Genomic DNA, 19,128 nt, shown 5'->3' on the forward strand with positions numbered 1-19,128 from the left:
AATAAAAGTTGGGGTTTTTCTATCCACAATCCCTCCAGCTGCCTGAGTTTCACTAGCACATCAGGCTGTCTCCTTAGCATGCACAGCCTGCTGAGCTTGCTGGCTTTTGGGAGCACAGGGACACTGCAGCTTGTCCACTGCCTGCTTGAGGCTGGGATGTTTCCTTTAATGACACTCCATTGGTGCAGTCAGGCCCTGAATTACACTCTGTGCTGGAGTACATGGGGGTTATTCTTTCTTTCCCACTTCCTGGCTTACTTTATTGCCACAGGTATTGCGCACATTGGTGATATTTATTCCTTTACTTTGTGGGGGGACAGGGTGTTTATCTTTTTACTTGACCTTGAATAAAAGCAATAAATTGTCTGCAATACCAAGTCTATATTTTTAAGTCTCTGCTACCTTGCCAGAGTATATGGCCATAGAGTCTCCTGGGCAATGCCAGTGTGACTGCTGGCATGGGGGATGTTTTACTTCCCTAAACTGAGCTCCTGTCCTCTGCAGAAGATGGTCTTCATGCACTGTAGAGAGACCAGCTTAGTGTTACAAGTATCCCCCACCCTTCCTTATCTCTGGTATCACCAGTATCTCTAGAACTGCTGTGTACATGTCCATTGTTCAGCATGGGGAAGATTAGCCTTAATTGGAAATTAGCTTTGTCACAGTGACCGCATTTGGAAGTCAGTCAAATTTTTGAATAGATCTGGCTTGTAATTTTTATAATTCCCAGTATTAGAGTGAACACATTTAACTAACGTCACATTTAGGCTGTATTCCATTGTGTTAAGATTTAATTTTAACTCTGAGGAAAATGGATGGTGGAGTCACAGTGTTGAGAACTTGTGACAAGATGGCTGCTGTAATGTTCAACTAATATGCGTCCTAATTTTCTTTAAACTCCTAAAATAATTTAGACCAATTTAAAAAAATCAATTGTTTGTTTGGTATTTAACAAAAAAGACACTTTTGGAAAGACACTGGAGTCCTGCATCAAGCATAAAAAAGAACTTATGCATGTGTATATATTTAATTGGTGTAACAGTCCCTATGCTCCACTGTGATGGCAAGAGGAAAGTTCCTTGTGGTCCTGATGTTCCTGTAGTTTATAGTTGACTTCTGACAGTGAAGGGAGAGAAACCTGTCAGTACACTGACTGTCACAGGAGGTTCTTTACTGTAACCATTTACTTACAAGGGAAGCAATTGTGACAATCTAGACTGTCTCCATTCAGTGGCTGAAGGGATAGTTTGGTTTGGTTTGGTGTTTTTTAACTGGATTTAGCTCTTTTTCCCTGAGAACTCCAGGGATAATATATTTGACAAAACAAAGTCTTTCCAGACTTCTGTGTAAACCTAAATTTCTATTCTTGACTGAGAAAGCTCTAATAAAAGTGACAGACCTGGTAGGTGCTGCCACTTGAATATAGACACCAAGCTGTACCTTGAATATAGAAACCAGGCTTTCATTTGGTCCATAAAACTCCCTGCCAGGAGTGCTGCACCAGCAGTGGGGCTTCTGACTGCTGGGTGTGGGTGTGCTTTGGGCTTGTGTGCCGCTGACTACTGGCTTAAATTACTCTTCTAAGTAGGTTAAATTGACATGTTTTGTTTGGTTTTTAAGTGTTACTTGTGTAAAGAGCTTGGATAATATTGTTGTGTGACCAAATAACTCTCCCTAGAGACAAAAATATTGACATGGCAAAACCACGTTTAAAGAATGACTGTCTGTCCCTCCCTCCCATTTGAACATAAGTTGATGTCAAAGTCAATGAAACGTAAATCTGCTCCAGTGCAGTTTAGCAATTATATAACTTACAGCAGGCATCAATCTGCCAGTTGCAGCAAGGTGAAGGAAAAGATTTGTAAGAAATATTTTGTAGGCTTCAGATTTATAATAACAGGGGTTAAAGGAAACTGGTGTTACTGTTGTTTACATTTGTTTCCTTAACAAATTACCCACGTACTATCATAAAATGGGCTTTTTCTTCTAGTTTCAGTTCATATTTTTTTCTGCTGTTTCAGTGTTGCACCAGAATTGCTCCAGTTAGCTCAAGCAACAGGTGGTTTTATGATAACTGACTGCATTGGTGGTTAGATGTGTATTTGAGAAATGGGAAGATGTGTAAATTAACATTTGCAGAATTTGGGGGTTTGAAGTATTTTCTTTGCCAAAAATAAACCACACTTGATTGTCTAGATATTAATTGAATCTTCTTGTCCTAATTTGATACATTTTCATTCACAAAACTTCTTAAGTTTAATAAAAGTTGCTGTTCCATTTCATAGTAGAAAAGCTGAAAGTTTTTAGTATTTCTAGAATCTAGGTGCATCTTAGTAAAATTGATAATTGGTAATTAAAAACATTACCAGAAACAGACCTATAGCATAGCATAGCTTTGATGTAGAAATTCTGTAGATAGAAAAATTGTCTTTGAGAGGTTCAAAAATAATAATGGTATTTTGACATTCATTCATTCATTCCAGTAATTGTTGCCAGTCCTTGTGTTTGGTGACAGATACCTGTACTCAGTTTTCTGAAGTTAGTCATGAAATACTACTAACTCTTAACTCTGGTAGTGTGTTTGCAGTGTGCACCCACAGTGCAGTGGGAGTCACCTGACCTGTTCTATTCCCTGTGCCTCCCTCAGCTGCTGGGCTACAGCGAGAAGCCGGTGAACCTGCAGATGTTCATTGGCACGGCCGACGATCGCTACCTGCGGCCCCACGCCTTCTACCAGGTGCACCGCATCACCGGCAAGACCGTGGCCACTGCCAGCCAGGAGATCATCATTGCCAGCACCAAAGTGTTGGAAATTCCACTTCTTCCTGAAAATAATATGTCAGCCAGGTACTTCACAGCATGAGTCAGCCATTTGGTTGCTAGGTGTAGTTTTTATTTTCTTCATTTGTGCAAAGGTGAAAGAAAAGTCCTGTAAAATCGGTGTATTTTCCACAAATCTGGGTCATGATGAAGACAAATCTCTTAAAGCAAGCCAGTGTGAGAACAATTAGAAGTAAAGGAGTAGAGAGGCAGGGAAGCTGTTGTACAAATGTGTTATATGACTGAGGTTGTGTGTCTCATATGAATAATTGATCACTGTGTGGAACAGCAGCTGGGATTTGATGGGTACACTTTGTCGTTCTCTAGTCCTTTCTAAACTAGAACTAAATAGTGGTCTCTTGCTCCTTGTAAATGACATTTACTATGTTAAATAACTCACTTTGGAGGTTAAACAATGTGCAATAACAAATAATCTTTTAAAGGTTCAAAAAAGCAGCAGCTGGACATTTACAAGACAAAATGTTTCACCAGTACCTGCTGCTGTTTCCACACTTAAGCGTTCTTTCAATCACAGACATTTAAAATAACCCTTAAAATACCATCATGTGGGAGAAAATAGAACAGCTTCATTCTTTAACAAAAGAAAGGCTTACAGAGTGAACTTTGGCAGTAGTTTGATTTCTTTTCTTCCATTTCTCTTGTGATCCATGTGTCCATCCTCTCCCATCTCCAGTATCGATTGCGCTGGTATTTTGAAGCTGCGCAATTCAGACATAGAGCTGCGGAAAGGAGAGACAGATATTGGAAGGAAGAACACCCGAGTGCGCCTCGTGTTCCGTGTTCACATCCCACAGCCCAGTGGAAAAGTCTTATCTCTGCAGACTGCTTCCATACCTGTTGAATGCTGTAAGATTGCTCTAACTGTACATCTTTCATACTCATGGTTTCTGCATGTGTCAGGAGTAGTGTCACTCTGACAATATTTATTGCCAGAATTATGTATAGCAATTGTGTAAAAAGCATTGTGTGTAAAGCACTCAGTTACCAAATGTTAATGTATCTTTACTTAAAGATGGTACTTGCCAAGTAACAGCTTGGAGGTTCAGAGGAAAAACAAGGGTTTGGGCTTTAGCCTCAGTGCAGTCATACAGCAGCTTCAGTAGTGCCTGTGTATGAGCAGAGGCAGCTGATACATCTCAGTGAAAATATTCATTCTAGAGCTGATACTATTTCATTGACAAGAGTTTGTATCATGACTTTCCCTATACAGTAATATCTAGTGAACAACTGAACTTCTAGAGAGTTGATTTGTTAAATACTCACACTAAGGAATCAAGGCATGACCTTAATCTGAATTTCTCCTAGAATTTATTTTGTGTAGAAACTACTAAAGTAATTTTTAATCCAGGACTCCTAAACTAAAAATTGAATTTGCTGTAGAAACTGTTGGCATTCATGTCTTCTTGGTGTTTCTTTTCGTAATGATGTAATTTCAAAATAATTTTAAAATCAAAGATAAATCATAGACAAATATATTTTGTGTATGTAAACAGATGGTCATTTTAGTTTCATCCCTGATTCTTCAAGTTAGATTCATAAAACAAATGTCATTATGATTAAAATTGTGAATAATAATTATTCCCTTAATATTTCTAAAGCTCAGCGATCTGCACAAGAACTTCCTCAGATTGAGAAGTACAGCATCAACAGCTGCTCAGTAAATGGAGGCCATGAAATGGTGGTGACAGGATCCAATTTTCTTCCAGAATCCAAAATTATATTTTTTGAAAAAGGACAAGGTAAATACTGTCTTGCTGGGATTTTTTTCAAACCAAGCTCAATATCCGAGCTTGATTTTAAGAAATAAGGATGTTTTTAGAGTAGTATTTGGAAAGTTCATTTGGGCACTGATCTGTGTGCTGGTTGACAGTTATTAATGGAGGAGTCCTTCTGATTCAGGAAGTCAGAGGGTAACTAACTTGGAATGTGTGTATTTGAAAGATGCTGTTAACAGATCATACCATGTATTTGCTCCTTCTTATAAAAAAATGAAAAAGTGAAAATGGGATCTAATTGAAATGTAGTATTTGGCACTGGTGCCATGTTACATCTGATTTAATCAATGCATAGGAACTGACTCCTTAGCTAATGAAATAAATGCTAGCTAGAAAACAATAAAACATAAAATCTGAACAGTTTAAATTATCATTTTGGTGACTTAAGTGTCTGATTTGAACTTTCAGGAAAACAGTAGCAAAAGAAATTATTAAAAACAAAAATTTACAAACCGAGTCCAATTCTTCTACATCTTATTATTTCTGTATATGAATAAATTAGAATGGTGTTGTTTTTATTAGCAAATACAAAATGTAATGTAATCATGTGTTCTGCCACACAAGCTGAACACCTTTGTTAGAGGCAGAGCTGCTGCTGTAACAGCACCCAGTGGCAGAGGGAGCCGGGTGCAGGGTGCAGGGTGTGGGTGATGCCAGGTCAGGGCACAGGGAGCCTGCCCAGGTGATTGCCCCTCTGGCACAGGCACCGTGCCAGCCGTGGGGTCTGTGGGTTCAGGGCGGGGAGCCCCGGGCACCGTGACCCGGGGCAGGGCAGGGCAGGGAGGGCTGGGTTATCTCAGCTGCTGACTCAGCCTCCAAGACATCAGCAGTTTGTTTGAATAAGCACAAGTGGCAGCAGCAGCAGTTTAAGCACCCTTCAGGAAGGCTTCAGAACACGGGGGGAGAGCCCTTCTGTACCCTGCCAGTGCTCAGAGCTGAGCTGCAGCTGAGCTGCCCGTGCAGCACCTGCACTCTGGGCTGCAGTGCACAGTCCTGCACAGCAGCTACTGCCCTGGCTGTACTGCTGGGACTCCTAAAGCATCTCTCTACTCTGTTTACAATGTGTGTCTGCCAGTTTAACAGTCTCTTTGTGACTGAAAAGAAATCCTGTTTTATATTAAGTATTTAAATACTTTTAAGATGAATTATTAAACGGTTAGGAAAATGCTTTTTGTTTGAATTATTTGTAATTTTTTCTCAACAGATGGACGACCTCAGTGGGAGGTAGAAGGAAAAATAATTAGGGAAAAGTGTCAAGGGGTGAGAAACAATTTTTCTTACTTTATAAAGCTTATTTTTTTTTAAATGTGTAAATTGATATTTTCATTGTTTTTCTGAAATTTAGACTTCATTTATTAAAATAAGTAGATCGCTGACTAATTCAGACAGACAATTGGAGACTTCTAAATTGTCTTAAGACTATAAAGTAGCCATTAAGAGGATGCTTTGAAGGAACTGGAAATAGCATGCTTGTTGTGAAAGCAATGAAAAAAGAACTTGAAAATTAAAAAGCGGAAACTTAAGATAATTTTGCTAACGTGACAAATTACTTCCAGTGCATTAAAATTTTTTTAAAAGCCTAATGATCCAAAATGCAGCTTTTTAACTGCTAGAAGGTTTTCTTGTGCTCTGGCAGATAAGCAAAGCATCCTTTATATGATATGTCTATTTAATTAAAGCATTATCTTCAGAGCACTTGTGTTTAAAAGAAAATAAAATTCTCCAAATAAAAGTTTGCCTGTACTACTGTTTTACTATGTAATGTGCATGAAGTTTGCCAATTTAAAAAACTTAGGGTGCTTTAGTTTTACCATAAGTGTTTCAGTTTTTCTGTAATTAAGTTTCATTTGCTTTTAATGTGTAAAGCTTATTTATTTCAACTTTCCTATAGGCAAACATCATACTTGAAGTTCCTCCATACCATAACAAAGCCATCACAGCTGCAGTTCAGGTGCAGTTTTATCTCTGCAATGGCAAGAGGAAAAAAAGCCAATCTCAACGCTTTACTTACACACCAGGTATCAAATGAAAAATACAAAAGTGACATTTTATTTTGTTTTTTAAAGTGGATAAACATACTCCAGACAGTCTCGTTCCTTTGACAGGAACATAGGATTAGCTTTGAACTGTTTGTAAAACAGTTACTAAAGCTTGTCTAATTAAAAGGCTGAAATACAGAGTAATAAGCTCCAGCACTCTGACTACAACTAGTTATTTCTTCATTGCACTTTCTACACCATAATTTTTGCATTCTACTTTTCTTTGAGAATGATGATGAAGGTGCTCTTGAAATAACCATCGTGATGACACAATGGATAATGAGATCATAGAAGAAGAAATTTGTGCATTTTTTTCTACTCTCAAATGTCAAAAAAACCCCCATAGATTTAGATACAAGGAAGGTCAAATTAGTGTTTCCCCCACTCTGGATACCTTGCAGTTTACTGAGACAGATCAGCTTGTAACTTAGCCAGAAGTAAAACCAGGACATATTAACTGCAGAGATAGTAAACAGCCTGTTCCTTCCCACTTGGTGTGAGGAAGAGCTTGCAGCAGATATGCAGTGCCTGCTCCTGCCCTGCCCCTTGCTTTATTTCAGCTGTGTGCCCATTTGGAGCAGTCAGAATTCCCAAGGTGCCAGTGATGCTGGGGACCCTTGGGTGCTGCTTGGAGCACTTGAAGTCTTTAATCTGAATGAGTCTTTAAAGATACAGATATTAATATAAACTTCTTAAAACTTCTGTAAATGCTGACAAAGCCAACTTCCATTAGTTAACACAATTTAAAATAAGCTGTGCTCACTTGTTGTGCTCTAAAATTACCTACTTTTTAAATTTAGGCAGTGTTACCGAGGTGTCTGGTATGCCAAGTACACATTAACTGTGTTATCAGATTTCTGTGGTATTTGTCAACTGTTTTTCAAGAATATCAGCTCCTAAGATAGTTACACATCTATATTTTTGTTTGAAATATCTCTATTTAAATTATTTAAATGGTAGAACGAAATAATGACAGTTATTACTTATGAAGCAAGCTGCATTGTAACTGCAGCTGTTATTACACAAGCACTTAAAACACTCTATATGTATTACAGTTCATTTGACTGTAATATTTAGTTAACTGTATTTTATAAAGTAGTAAATGAGCATTTAAGTGTTAGTATTTTTCTACTAGTACTTAAGATCAGTATCTTGTTGTGAGCCTACCAGTAGTTTAAAAAAAAATAAACCTGTAACTGAAAGTGTGTCAGTTTGTAGCTCTTATAAGAACAGTTGCTGCCATCACTGAAATTGGGGAATGAGCTTAAAGAGCTACTGTAAATAAAACATAGTGCGCTACTCAAGCTAGGGTGTGTGTTGCCAAAGCTCAGCTGCCCTTGTGATCAGAGGCTAAGGAAGGCCTGAAGCCTGCTAAAAATTGCCTTCACCATTTCCTAGTGCATGATACTGAGCTCACATCTGCCCATTTTCGGTGGAGCCCAGCAGCAGCTCCCCCCCTCTGGTGACAAGAACGTCCTTTAGATGAACTGGACTTTCTCTGGCTGGGTTGCAAATGTCTTTATAATCATCCATTGCATAGGAAGATGGGGTGGAAGGGGAGATGCTTGCCCTTGAATACCTGCTGGGAGAGTTGTTCTGGCTTTGCAGGGTTGATGTAGCAGGTATAGAAACAAAGAAGGTGAAAGCAGAGCAGAAGGGAAGCAATGACACTAACAGTGCTATTGTGGTTGTTAAACAGCAGTCAGTGTGTATTTGTCACAGGGTACAGATGGGCTGGAATTGTAAAACTGTTTTACTTTTTCCAGTTATAATGAAGCAAGAGCACAGAGACGAGGTGGATTTGTCTGCTGTTCCATCCTTGGCCCTGCCGCACGCGGGCGGCGTCCAGGGCCTGCACTCCATGCGAGCCCAGCTGCCTTCCCCAGAGCAAGGGCACCCCCATGACAATCTGCTGTCCACGTCACCCAGGAGCCTCGTGTGTCCCATGCAGCCGCCCTACACGGCCATGGTGACCTCGGCAGTGCCACACCTGCCACATATGCAGGGCAGAAACCTCAGTCCAAGTGAAGAGTGTCACGTTTTGCCTCCTGCCGTGGTTCAGTCTTTTCAGGTAACGTCAGCACCTCCTGTGAGGCCTTCTTACCAGCCTATGCAGCCTAGTGATGTGTACAATGGACAGCCTGGGCTTCCCATGAACTCTGCCTCCGGCCCAGGATTTGATGCGATTTCATTTCCGCAGGACGCGGCTGTACCTCATTTGATAAATCTCAGCTGCCAAGCTCTACCACCGGTGCAGTTCCATTCTTCAAACCCAGGTCCTGTGTCAGCATCAAGTCCAGCAGGGCACCCCCTGGCAAACGCAGCTCATTCGGGACAGTCGCCTGCTCAGCTGCCGTCCATGGGATTCCACTGCCCGGGCGCGGGGCAGGGCTCCATCCCCTCCGCCATGAGCCGCTCCCTCGGCCAGGCCTCTCCGCAGCTGCAGCAGGTCCCGTTCCACTCTCCGAACCCAGCGGCCGCTTCTTCCCCGTCCCCGACAGCTTCCCACCCGCTGGGCCACTCGCCGCTGTCCGGCCCCTCTTCCCCCCAGCTCCAGCCTCTGCCTTACCAATCTCCGAGCTCAGGACCCGCCCCGTCGCCGCCGCCCGGGAGCCGCTCGGGGCAGCACTCGCCGCAGGCCGCCAGCCCCGCGCTGGGGGCCCTGGGCACGGTGTCACCCCTGGGGCCCCACCCCGGCTGTGACTCAGCTCCCTTTGCGCCCGAGGGGGCAGCTGTGCACATCAAACCAGAGCCTGAAGACCGGGAATTGAATTTTCAAACCATAGGACTACAAGACATCACACTAGATGATGGTAAGTGGATATAATATTGCAATACTGGGGTTATAATGGGCATTAAACTACCAAGTGGGTGTGGGAGGGTTTTTTTGTTTAGAACACACTGCTCTTCACAGAAGGAAAGTTATATCATCAGTCATGGAGTCATATTTTTGTGCCCAAAGCAACAACTCATCTAAAACTAATTCTGTCGGCTGCTAATTTGTAGTTTATACAATTTGAGCATTTTAGTCTGATTTGCTCACAGATTTTGGTTTTGCCATAAAACAAGGCTTGAGGATCAACTCTTACACATTGACACCTTGTAGTCAAGAAAGTCATTTGAAGTCTTTTCTGATTGTGTCACTGATATGTTTCAGTAAGACTCATAATACGATATCTAAGTTGCATAGATGGAGTTTGGAGTCTTGTTTCTTGGAGCTGTCCCAGTTTTGAAGGGCAGGCTGGTGTTTTGATAATCTATCACATGCGTTTTGGCACCGTCTTGGTCTCCTCACAGACATTCTGTAGATACTGTCATCATTCAGCACCTCTGCTCACAGTGGCTGTTTGCTTTCTCCACTCTGACTACCTTTTTGAGAAGTTCACTTGTTTAACATAAACAGAACAAGGACATTATAAGGCTAAAGGCCAGACTATAAAGGACTGTATTGTAAATATTTGGACAATTTTAAAAATTTAGTTATTAATTAAATAGTTATTTTCCAACGAAATGAAAAAAGAAAAATATCAGATCCTAAGCATCAGACTATTTGAGGTGTAGATGCAAAGCAACTTAAAGAATATGTCATGCTAATAAAGTCTGGAAGAACAGAAGGCCTGGCCTTAAAAGTTGTGTAAAATGTGTTTGGTTTTGATGAAGGGAATCATGCCAGTGTCTCTTCTCTAAAGTAGTAATAAATGTTGTGGTTTAGGGTTTTTTTAATCATCCCTGGTAATTACTTAATTGCATCAGCAGTAGAATAAAGACTTAAGTGTAGGCCATCTGTTAAGTATCTGTGTCAGTCCCAACTCCCTGCATAAATTGAGCTTTGCTATTGTTACCTCCAGACAGTAGTAATAAAATTTAGTAAGAAATGCCTTTAAAGACATGGCATAGTAGGAAGAAAACGAGAGAAGCCAGTCTAGTTGAGCTTTCAGTTCAATAGCCACCTTAATTAAACAAAGCTCTCTTTTTAGAAACACTGTTTATCAATCAACTTAAGTTTATTTAGAAAGGAAGGAAGAGACTGATTCTGTCAAGGACTTACTGAGGGGAGAAAAGCAAGGCTTTATGAAACAGCATGCAGCAAAAAAATAGCATTTTGTACTTCTGTATAGAGGAACAAGAGGGAAATCTAATGTTTCAAGAAGTGTCAGGTTAGAACCTACCTTTTTCTCATCCTTCTTCTCTCCACATCCACAAAAAAAAGTAGAAACAAGTCAAATATAACTGAATAACTGTAGTTAGACTGTTCACAAAGTAAGCAGAAGCGTTTACCACTTATGAACATCTTGGCAGTTTGTTTATTATTGTTCAGAAATTAAAATGGATGCACAGTAAAAAAGTTTTTTTCTCTATGTCACAAATATTTGTTGCTTTTTGATACTATTTCCTTTGCTTAGCACTGAAAGTACTGCCTTGTTCTGTGCTGACAAAGCCATGGGATCACAGGAGAAGATGTTGGAGCCCCACTGGAAGCGTGGCCACTTGCTGATGGTTCAGAGTACAATGAACATGGGAGTCAAATGGCCACAGCTTAATTAACTTCTTTTTTTAAATGATTGTTGTAGAAAATTAAAGTTCTGATGACTGCTGATTAAACATACTTCATGTATGGAAAAGTGAGCATGGATTTAAGTGCTGAACTTGCCCTTGGCAGCAGCCCTGGCTTTGTGAGCAGTTCCTTTCCCTTCCACGGTGCTGCCGTGCGATGATTTCCTGGGGTTGGGTTTGGGGCTTGTTTGCATTTCCAGTCTGCAAATACAAATCAGATGTTGAGCATGAAACCTGCTGTTCCCAGAGTCTGGATGGGCACAGGGACAAGAAGCAAAGCTGCTCAGTTCTCTCAATGTGAGTGAATACTTCCTCTGCTTAATCAGCTTTAAGGGAAAAAAACCCCCATGTTTAGACAAGAACACTTTTTTCAATAATTTATCTGACATATTACTCTGGTTTAAAAAACAATTCTAAAATTTCTTTTTCTTGTATAATTGAATTTTAGTTTCTGTACAAATAGTGCCAAGCACAAATAGCAAATAGGCTATTCTACAATAATGTTATAACAATTAAAGAAAAAAATCCAAACATAATTACATACATAAAATGAGTGTTGATACAATATGTTCTCCCAACTAATACATCAAACCTGAAAGCTCTACTTAGTTGGAAAATAGGTTTTTGAAGGTTACCAATTAAGGCAAATAAACCTCTCAAAACACTAAGGGAAAGGCAGTTGAAAATTCTTTAAATCATGTTTGGCTTACTGGCCTTAAATATTTAAATCAGTATTCTTAAAATAAACAAAAAACTCTGAGAGCATAAATGATCTTCTTTCTTTTAAGTAATGTATACTGTTTCAAAATTAACATAGTATCTATTTCTTTGCCAAGAAAATAAAATATTTCAAGAAATATTTTACAAAATTTCAGTGTAGTATGGAAGTGCTACCCCATGATAAAATAAATCACAGAATTACTGTGTATCTTGACAGAATTGGATTTAAAATTCTTAAAATCCCAATTAAAAAACCCACAAAACTGAGAAATCCCCACCCCACCTCCAGATGTGACTGTGTGCATATTAGTTACATACATTCATTTAAGTAAGACCCCTAGTAATTACTCTTACTGCCTCTTCAACCAACATTCAGGTGTTTTCTTAAAAACACCCAAACCCCTTCCCAGTCACTGCATGATACAGAACTGCAAAGCTGCTTCATCCATCAGTGCTCAAGTCAAGAGCATCTGGATTAGTCTTGATCCAGCATCTCCTGGAAAGTGTAAGACATTTGCAGCTCCCCTGCAGAGTCCAAGGTGTTTGCCAGTGACCAGATGGAGAACCTTTTGAAATGCTGCTGTATTCCTTTGCCCTTTCCCTGGCTCTGTTCACTCTGTGGTTGAACACAGGTTACACAATGGAAGGACAGATCCTGCCCATGTTTCTGACAAAGGATTTTCCTTTCCTTCCTTTCCTTCCTGCTTCTTTCCTTTCTCCCCCCCCCATATTGAACTTTATGTGACTCTTCATTGTCTTGTTTTCCAGGAGGACTTTGTTGATATCCTTAGACTTTTCTAATCTCCACCTTGAATTTGCTTTTTTGTTTTATTTCCTCTCTTCCTCTCCTTGCATCCTACAGGGAGCACCTAATTCACTTGAAACAAGGGATCAAAATGCATGAAGTCACATAGATACAAAATTCAAATTACATTATAAAAAATATTTGAAACATAATACAATTTCAGAGTAGTATTGTATGCTGCTACTTCAAAGGTATTCTGAAAAGTTCTCTTTTCTGCTTAGGTTTTGCAGTTGTCAGGCTGCACAAGCTCAGAAACTTTTGGGCTGGAGCTAAGTAAAGCTGCTTCATGCACTTTTATTTGTCCCCTCTACCTTTTCTGTCTCTCAGTGTGTTGGACCTTTTTTCCCTTAGCATCTCTCAGCAAGTCAGCCCTCTGACCAAACCTTAGGTTAAAGTTTCCCTGGACAGCCAGTGGAGTCTTAGGGCTGCAAACAGATACAAACAAGGCAGCTGAAGTGACAGGAAACAGGCAGCTGGTCATTTCTGCCCTTTCCCATATCCATCATCCCTACTGCTGCACACCCATCTAATAACGTTTCTTCCCCACTTGAAAGAAAAGCTACTCAAAGTTAGACTTAGTCTGGTTATATGATGAGGCTTAATTAATCTACCCCCTCTGTTTTTAAAAAGTGCTCCTAATGTAGTAGTTTACCTATTCCCACTGTCAGGTTTTAGGTTTAAAGCTGTTCCAATACTGTCGATCTCAAATTTCATCTTTTGTGATTTGCAGTTTAGGAGGGAGTTTACCTTGGATTTCATGGCTTTCTACAGTGATGAGATTTCTAACATGTACACCTGTATTTAACCATTTTTAAGGTATTGTTTGGCTAGATTCAGCAAATCAGGATGACCTTCTACTAATCCTCTTATATTTTGTTACTCATTGCATCTCCATTACATAAAGCTGGAGATTAGAAAATCCAGTATGTGCATTTACTATAAATCATAACCAGAAATCCCCTAAGCACTTTGTGTATATAAAGCAATAAGGCTGCTTTGTCAGACACATTCCATGTAGAACTCTAAGCTGTTAGCATTCATTCATTTTAATAGTTCTGTGATAACTCTCTAGTTTATAAATTCTCTTGCTGAGAAGCTCAGATTATTCTGATCTTGGCTAGGAGACTTGTACATCTTTGCAGGCAGCTTTTTAACTGTAGCTTCAGCTTAATTTCTGGAGAATCAAAGTGGTGAGTAATAAGAAAGTATTGGAGAAGGACTATACTTTGTATTTCTGTCTATATTTAAAACTTACTCATTAACAGATCAGTGCTAATTAAGGCAACATCCTGCCACTGGAGGTCTGCAGAAGCACAGAAAATACTGAATGCTGGAGTCTGGTGTAGTGTGGAGGAGAGCAGCTCAAACTTCAGATGTACATCTCAAATCCAAGGTGTTTTTATTGTCTCCTGAGTACACAGTGAAATGTTGCACCTTGCAGTGGGCCCAGCAAGGCCAAGGACTCTGACCTACCCTGTGCCTGGAACTGTCAGAGCAATCCTGCACTAAAAGGCATTCTGAAAACTCTACCAGTAGAGACTGTTCAGTAAAGTTGTGTTCAAACTCCTCCTTTCTTAGCATTCTGATTATTAAATCTGTATTGTCAAGCAGCATGAGGCAGCAGTAAAAAGCAATCCTGCAGTGAGATGTTGAGGTGACAAGGCAGAACCTGAAATGTATTGAAAGAGAATGGAAATCTACTTTGAGAAGTGTGTGTTATGAACAGAATGAAGATCCAGACTGAGCAGTAGTCTAAAAGCTGAAGGGTGGAGCAGTGAGCAAAGGTGAAATGTTTTGCATCAGGGGTTGTCAGCAGTTAAAGGGTGCTTTGACCATATCTTCTAAGGGATTCACTCACTGTGTCCATAAAATCTGTCAGTGGGGCATCCCAAGCAGACCAATTACAGATTTCTAATGTGTAAAAGTGTCAGCTAAATCCTGAGGTGTCTGTGGCCAGCTCTCCCTGGGAGAGCCACAGAACATCTTGTAGCTAATGCAAAATAAACTCAACTGACTCCCCACTTCAAAAAGATTCCCCTTGCAGAATTAGAGGAGGTTAGAGACTTCTTCCATCAGTGCAGGTGGCACTTCTGCACCAAGGTGTGGCTGCTGGCAATCACAGCAGCACTGGAAGGAGCTCAGTGCACCTTGTGACCCTGGAAAAAATCCGCACAGACCCTTCAGCACCACTTTCCACTGCACAGCCCATGTGTGCTCTAGAGCCAAGGCTTGTGCTGGATTCTGTGTCAGACTCAGCTCTCTTCTTGTGTGAGAGAAGAGGTAAACATGACTGCAGTGACTTGGTTTCACCAGGATATAGAAATGCAGAGTGTGACAGCATAGCCAAGCCATGAGCAGGGTATTGGTTACTGTAGCAGATGATTAAAGAACTGGTGCTGTGATTCTGCAGGCACATTTCATTTTTCTGTACATAATGTGCATGGGAAAACTATACTGCAACCTTCCATACTGTTAATTGGGAAAAAAAATAGTACCTGAAATTAATGAAAGCAAGCCTGGCCTCTGGCTTGGAATGGTGACCTGCAAGGCAACCCCCCTGTCTGTGGTAGTTTGCCACAGCAGCCCTGGCCTGACGGGTTTGGTCTCAGAGCAGCACAATCAGCTGGCTGCTCCAGCACAGACAACTGAGGGTTAATTAGAGCCTGGCAGCTTCTTCTTTTTTGTTAGGGAAAGTTGACACTCGCTGGTCATGTGGAGTCAAAACCAGGCTAAATATATGCACTAAGCAATGTGACACAGTTGAAGAGGTTGTTCACATAAATTCAGCTGGTAGAGTTCTGTCTGAGGCTGACAGAAGAAGGTGTGTGTCCCAGGAAATGTGTGCTGCACTCTGTCCATAGTTTTCCTTGTGGTTTGCTGATCCTTGTTACCTCAGTCACGAGAGCAGCTCACTCACCTGTCCTCTAAAACACACAGTTTGTATCAAACTTCTTCTTGCAAAGCACATTAAAAAACTCCACTCTGCTACTCACTGAAGCAGCACTGTAGACAGTCATGCATTCTAGAATATTTTGGGAGATTTACTCTTCTAAAACCAGTACATCTTCTAGGTTATGTCCCACAGCCCTACATCCTGCTCCAGTTCAGCAGTAGTAAAGGACACACAGGCCAAACTTTTAATCAGATAGTGCTACAAAAACAGGAAGTCAATTGACTCCTGTAGGAGGAGATCCTGAAAACCAAATGGAATGACTCCAGGAGCTCTTTGGTCTGCCTGTACCCGTAACAGAACTTGAATTTAAAGTTGACTTCCTGCTTTGACCCAAACCGAGTGCTCATAATTGAGGGTTTAAAGCTTTTCTTAAACTTTCTTTACTTAAAGACTGAGTCAGGACAATGAGTTCATTCAGAAAAGTATGAATTTCTGATCAGTTAAGCAGATCTACCAGGTGTCATTTTTCTTGATTTTTGTTTCAACTTCTTAGGTTTTATTTTGGCTTTATATTCTTTGGGTACAGAAAGCTTTCTCAAATGTTTAGGGTATTACAAAGTATAAAGGTATTTTTAATGTATATTTTTCTGGTACCTCAAGTTCTGCCTAATGTGTGTGTTAGAACAAAATCTTTATGCTATATCAGAGTTGAAAAGGCTGTTGTTTTATGTCCCACGTTTCCCAAACAAGAAGCAGTGTGTGCCCGAGGGCAGTGCATGCTCTGTTCCAGAAGGTGCTGGCTGCACATGATGTGTGTTGTGCATGGCACAATTTGTCAGGGATTGATAAAAGCAAACACTCACCACTGTCAGCAGCTTTGGTAGTGCACGCAGGAACCTCAGGATCTTGCTAAGTATGAAACTAATTAGAAAAATTGCTCAGAAACATATTTTCCTGCCAGAGTGACATATAATCCTTACTGTATAAGCTGTGCTGTCCTAATGGTGCAGAGGCTGTTGCTTTATAAGCTAATGAACTCCACTGTTCTCTCTGGAGGCTTTTTGGCAGTGTTTGTTGTGTGCTCTTTTGAAAGCTTCACCTTTCTGAAGAGGGTTGTTGGTACACTTAATTTGTTTCCTCACGAGGCAGTTTCCTGCCCATCTCCCTGGATTCATTAGATCTTTATTTAAATATCACTTTCTTGCTGTTTCTACCATAATTGATGGGGGAAAATGATCTTTTCTTATCTCCTATTATTGGACAAGAATTTATCCTTAATTTACTCCTTTCCTTCCCAATAGCAGCGGACATTTTCATTGAAACCCAGATAATGCTTTCCACTTCCCATTTAAACATGTGTAACTTTACACTTTGAACAATTAAGCATAAGAAGTCACCCAAAGAGGTAATTTGAGCTGCTTGAATTTCAGGAGGAAGTAAGAGTAGATTCCTTTGTTCTCCCAGGAATCATCCCTAAGCAGGGCTTAGATACCATGCTGGCAAAACAAGTGTGTGCCTCTATCCAGAAGGCACGAATTAGCCAGGGTCCAGAGTCATTTTCTTAATTGTGTTAAAGCCTAGTTGACTAAATTTGCAACCCTGTCTTGGGCAGGGAAAAAAACAAATCCAACCCTGTTGTAAGCTCTGCCTAGCTGCTGATCACAACTGAATAAACACAGACTTGTTGGTTAAAATAATGAACACACTATTTGGCATTGATTTTTCCTCTAGGAAAAGCAGTTCCATGAAATGCAGCTCTGTACTACCTGCAGGGTTTCTCATGTGGCCCAAGTCTGAGGGAGCCACCTGTGCCAAGACAACACTTGGTGTTCTGGAGCTGTGGTGGCCCTGCTGCAGAGCCGTGCCTTGGGCAGGGTGTGCAGTGGGACAGCTCCCTGTGCTTGGGGGAGAGGCAAAATGGCACAACAGGTTTTGTTCACTAGGACTCCTTTGCCTACCCTGGAGTTGCTGTCCAGTGCCACAAGTGCTTCTAATTTGACCACAGTAAGTAAAGCAAATTGAAAAACCTGACGGAGGAATGTTCTAAACACAAATACTAAAATCAGATTTAAGTAGTATAAATTCATGATGAGGTGACTATGCAGACATCCAAAAAAATAATCTTTATAAACCTTTATGGCTCTGGCTGCTAAATGAAAGTAAATATACAAGTAAATATACAGGAAAAGTGATACTGTTTTTAAAAGGCACTCTGATAATTATAAATAGTTGCTTATGTCACATACGCAGTGTTTGTGAATGAAATGGGGTATTTCAATTTAGAGCTATTAAAAGAAAAATGAAAATCACTTCCTGGTTGAGTGAACTGTAACTTCTTGGTTTAGTCCAGTCAGTAGTTATGTCTGTCTTCTTCTCTGACACAGACAGTTTTATCTCTGACCTGGAATACCAGCCATCAGGTTCAACAGAGAAATGGACTCAACATTCAGCACTCATGTCCAACTCCTTTGTGGAAAATCTAGAGGGTGAGTCTGCTTACTGAAATGCTTCAATGTTTGAAATTGGAGCACAAAGGAAAGGGGAAAGTGTTGTAAGAGTTTTAAGAGCTGCAAGTGAAAAGCACTGTGTAAAACTGAAGTATTGCTATAACCAGACACCTGTGTATTCTGAAATAGTTGAAAATTTAGCATTTGTGAGCCAGGTGTACATTCATTCATTAAAAACCTCCACTTAAAGTATACAGAGCTGCCACAGAACTTCCTGTGTGCTGTAGGATCTAGTAAAATAGCAGAAGAGGATATGAAAATCTTAAGCCAAATATGGGCAAGGTAGAAGAGTGGCCAGATCAGTTAACTGAGAAATTTGGAATGTTTCTCTTTTTCAAAAAGATGAAGCAATGTCAATTTAAATAGCTGGAATACAGTAGCATGCACCTCCAGTCAGAGTATTAGGAGTACAGGTTCATAACTAGATTTAGAGTTGAATGTGCACTATAATTGGGTAAGAATATCTGGATTTATTATTTCAGCTTCTTTATTTCACATATAAGCAAGATAATTAGGCCCTATGAACTTTTCTAAATACTAATGATATTAGAAATTGTTGCATGGTCTATTGGTCTTGTTTGTGTTTAGACTTTAGTGGTTTTCACTTTATTACAAAGATGCCTAAAATGCCAAAGAACTATACTGTCCTTTTTCTCTCAATACATGCACATATACATTATAAACACTTATAACATTTTATACTTTCTCCATAGATTTGTAAAGGTTAAAACTGTAAATGTACAGTAGATTTGGTAACAGTGAAATAACCAAGCTCTTCATAAAACTTTCACACAATTACTGTGTAGACTGATCCTAAGTTTGCTTATGAAACTGAAATAAATCACACTGGTCTTTTGCCAGCTTTCAAGAAACTTAATTCTTTGCTTTCCTTACCTATCAAAATGTTATTAGTAAGGTAAGTAGCTCCTGTTTGGAATGGCAAAGCCAGGGAAAGGACTGTACACCAAGCTGACATACCTGTGTCTTGAAACAG

General features: G+C 40.2%; 1 protein-coding gene across 3 annotated transcripts in view; it reads left to right on the forward strand.

Annotated features, from left to right (window-relative positions):
* Positions 1-19,128, forward strand: part of NFATC3 (nuclear factor of activated T cells 3) — a 63,862-nt gene that overhangs the window by 34,397 nt on the left and 10,337 nt on the right. The window contains exons 4-11 of one of the 3 annotated variants that reach the window (XM_071440425.1): positions 2,648-2,847; positions 3,515-3,687; positions 4,440-4,580; positions 5,821-5,876; positions 6,508-6,634; positions 8,422-8,726; positions 8,856-9,468; positions 18,012-18,113. In XM_071440425.1, the coding sequence (XP_071296526.1) occupies positions 2,648-2,847; positions 3,515-3,687; positions 4,440-4,580; positions 5,821-5,876; positions 6,508-6,634; positions 8,422-8,726; positions 8,856-9,468; positions 18,012-18,113 (1,717 nt within the window). Of the gene's footprint in view, positions 1-2,647; positions 2,848-3,514; positions 3,688-4,439; positions 4,581-5,820; positions 5,877-6,507; positions 6,635-8,421; positions 9,469-18,011; positions 18,114-19,128 lie in introns of all 3 variants that reach the window. The other 2 variants (XM_071440422.1, XM_071440424.1) reach the window with 2 other exon arrangements.

The sequence above is a fragment of the Agelaius tricolor genome, unplaced genomic scaffold (assembly GCF_023055355.1).
Source record: "Agelaius tricolor isolate 1412-34295 unplaced genomic scaffold, bAgeTri1.0.p SCAF_15, whole genome shotgun sequence".
Taxonomy (NCBI): Eukaryota; Metazoa; Chordata; class Aves; order Passeriformes; family Icteridae; genus Agelaius; species Agelaius tricolor.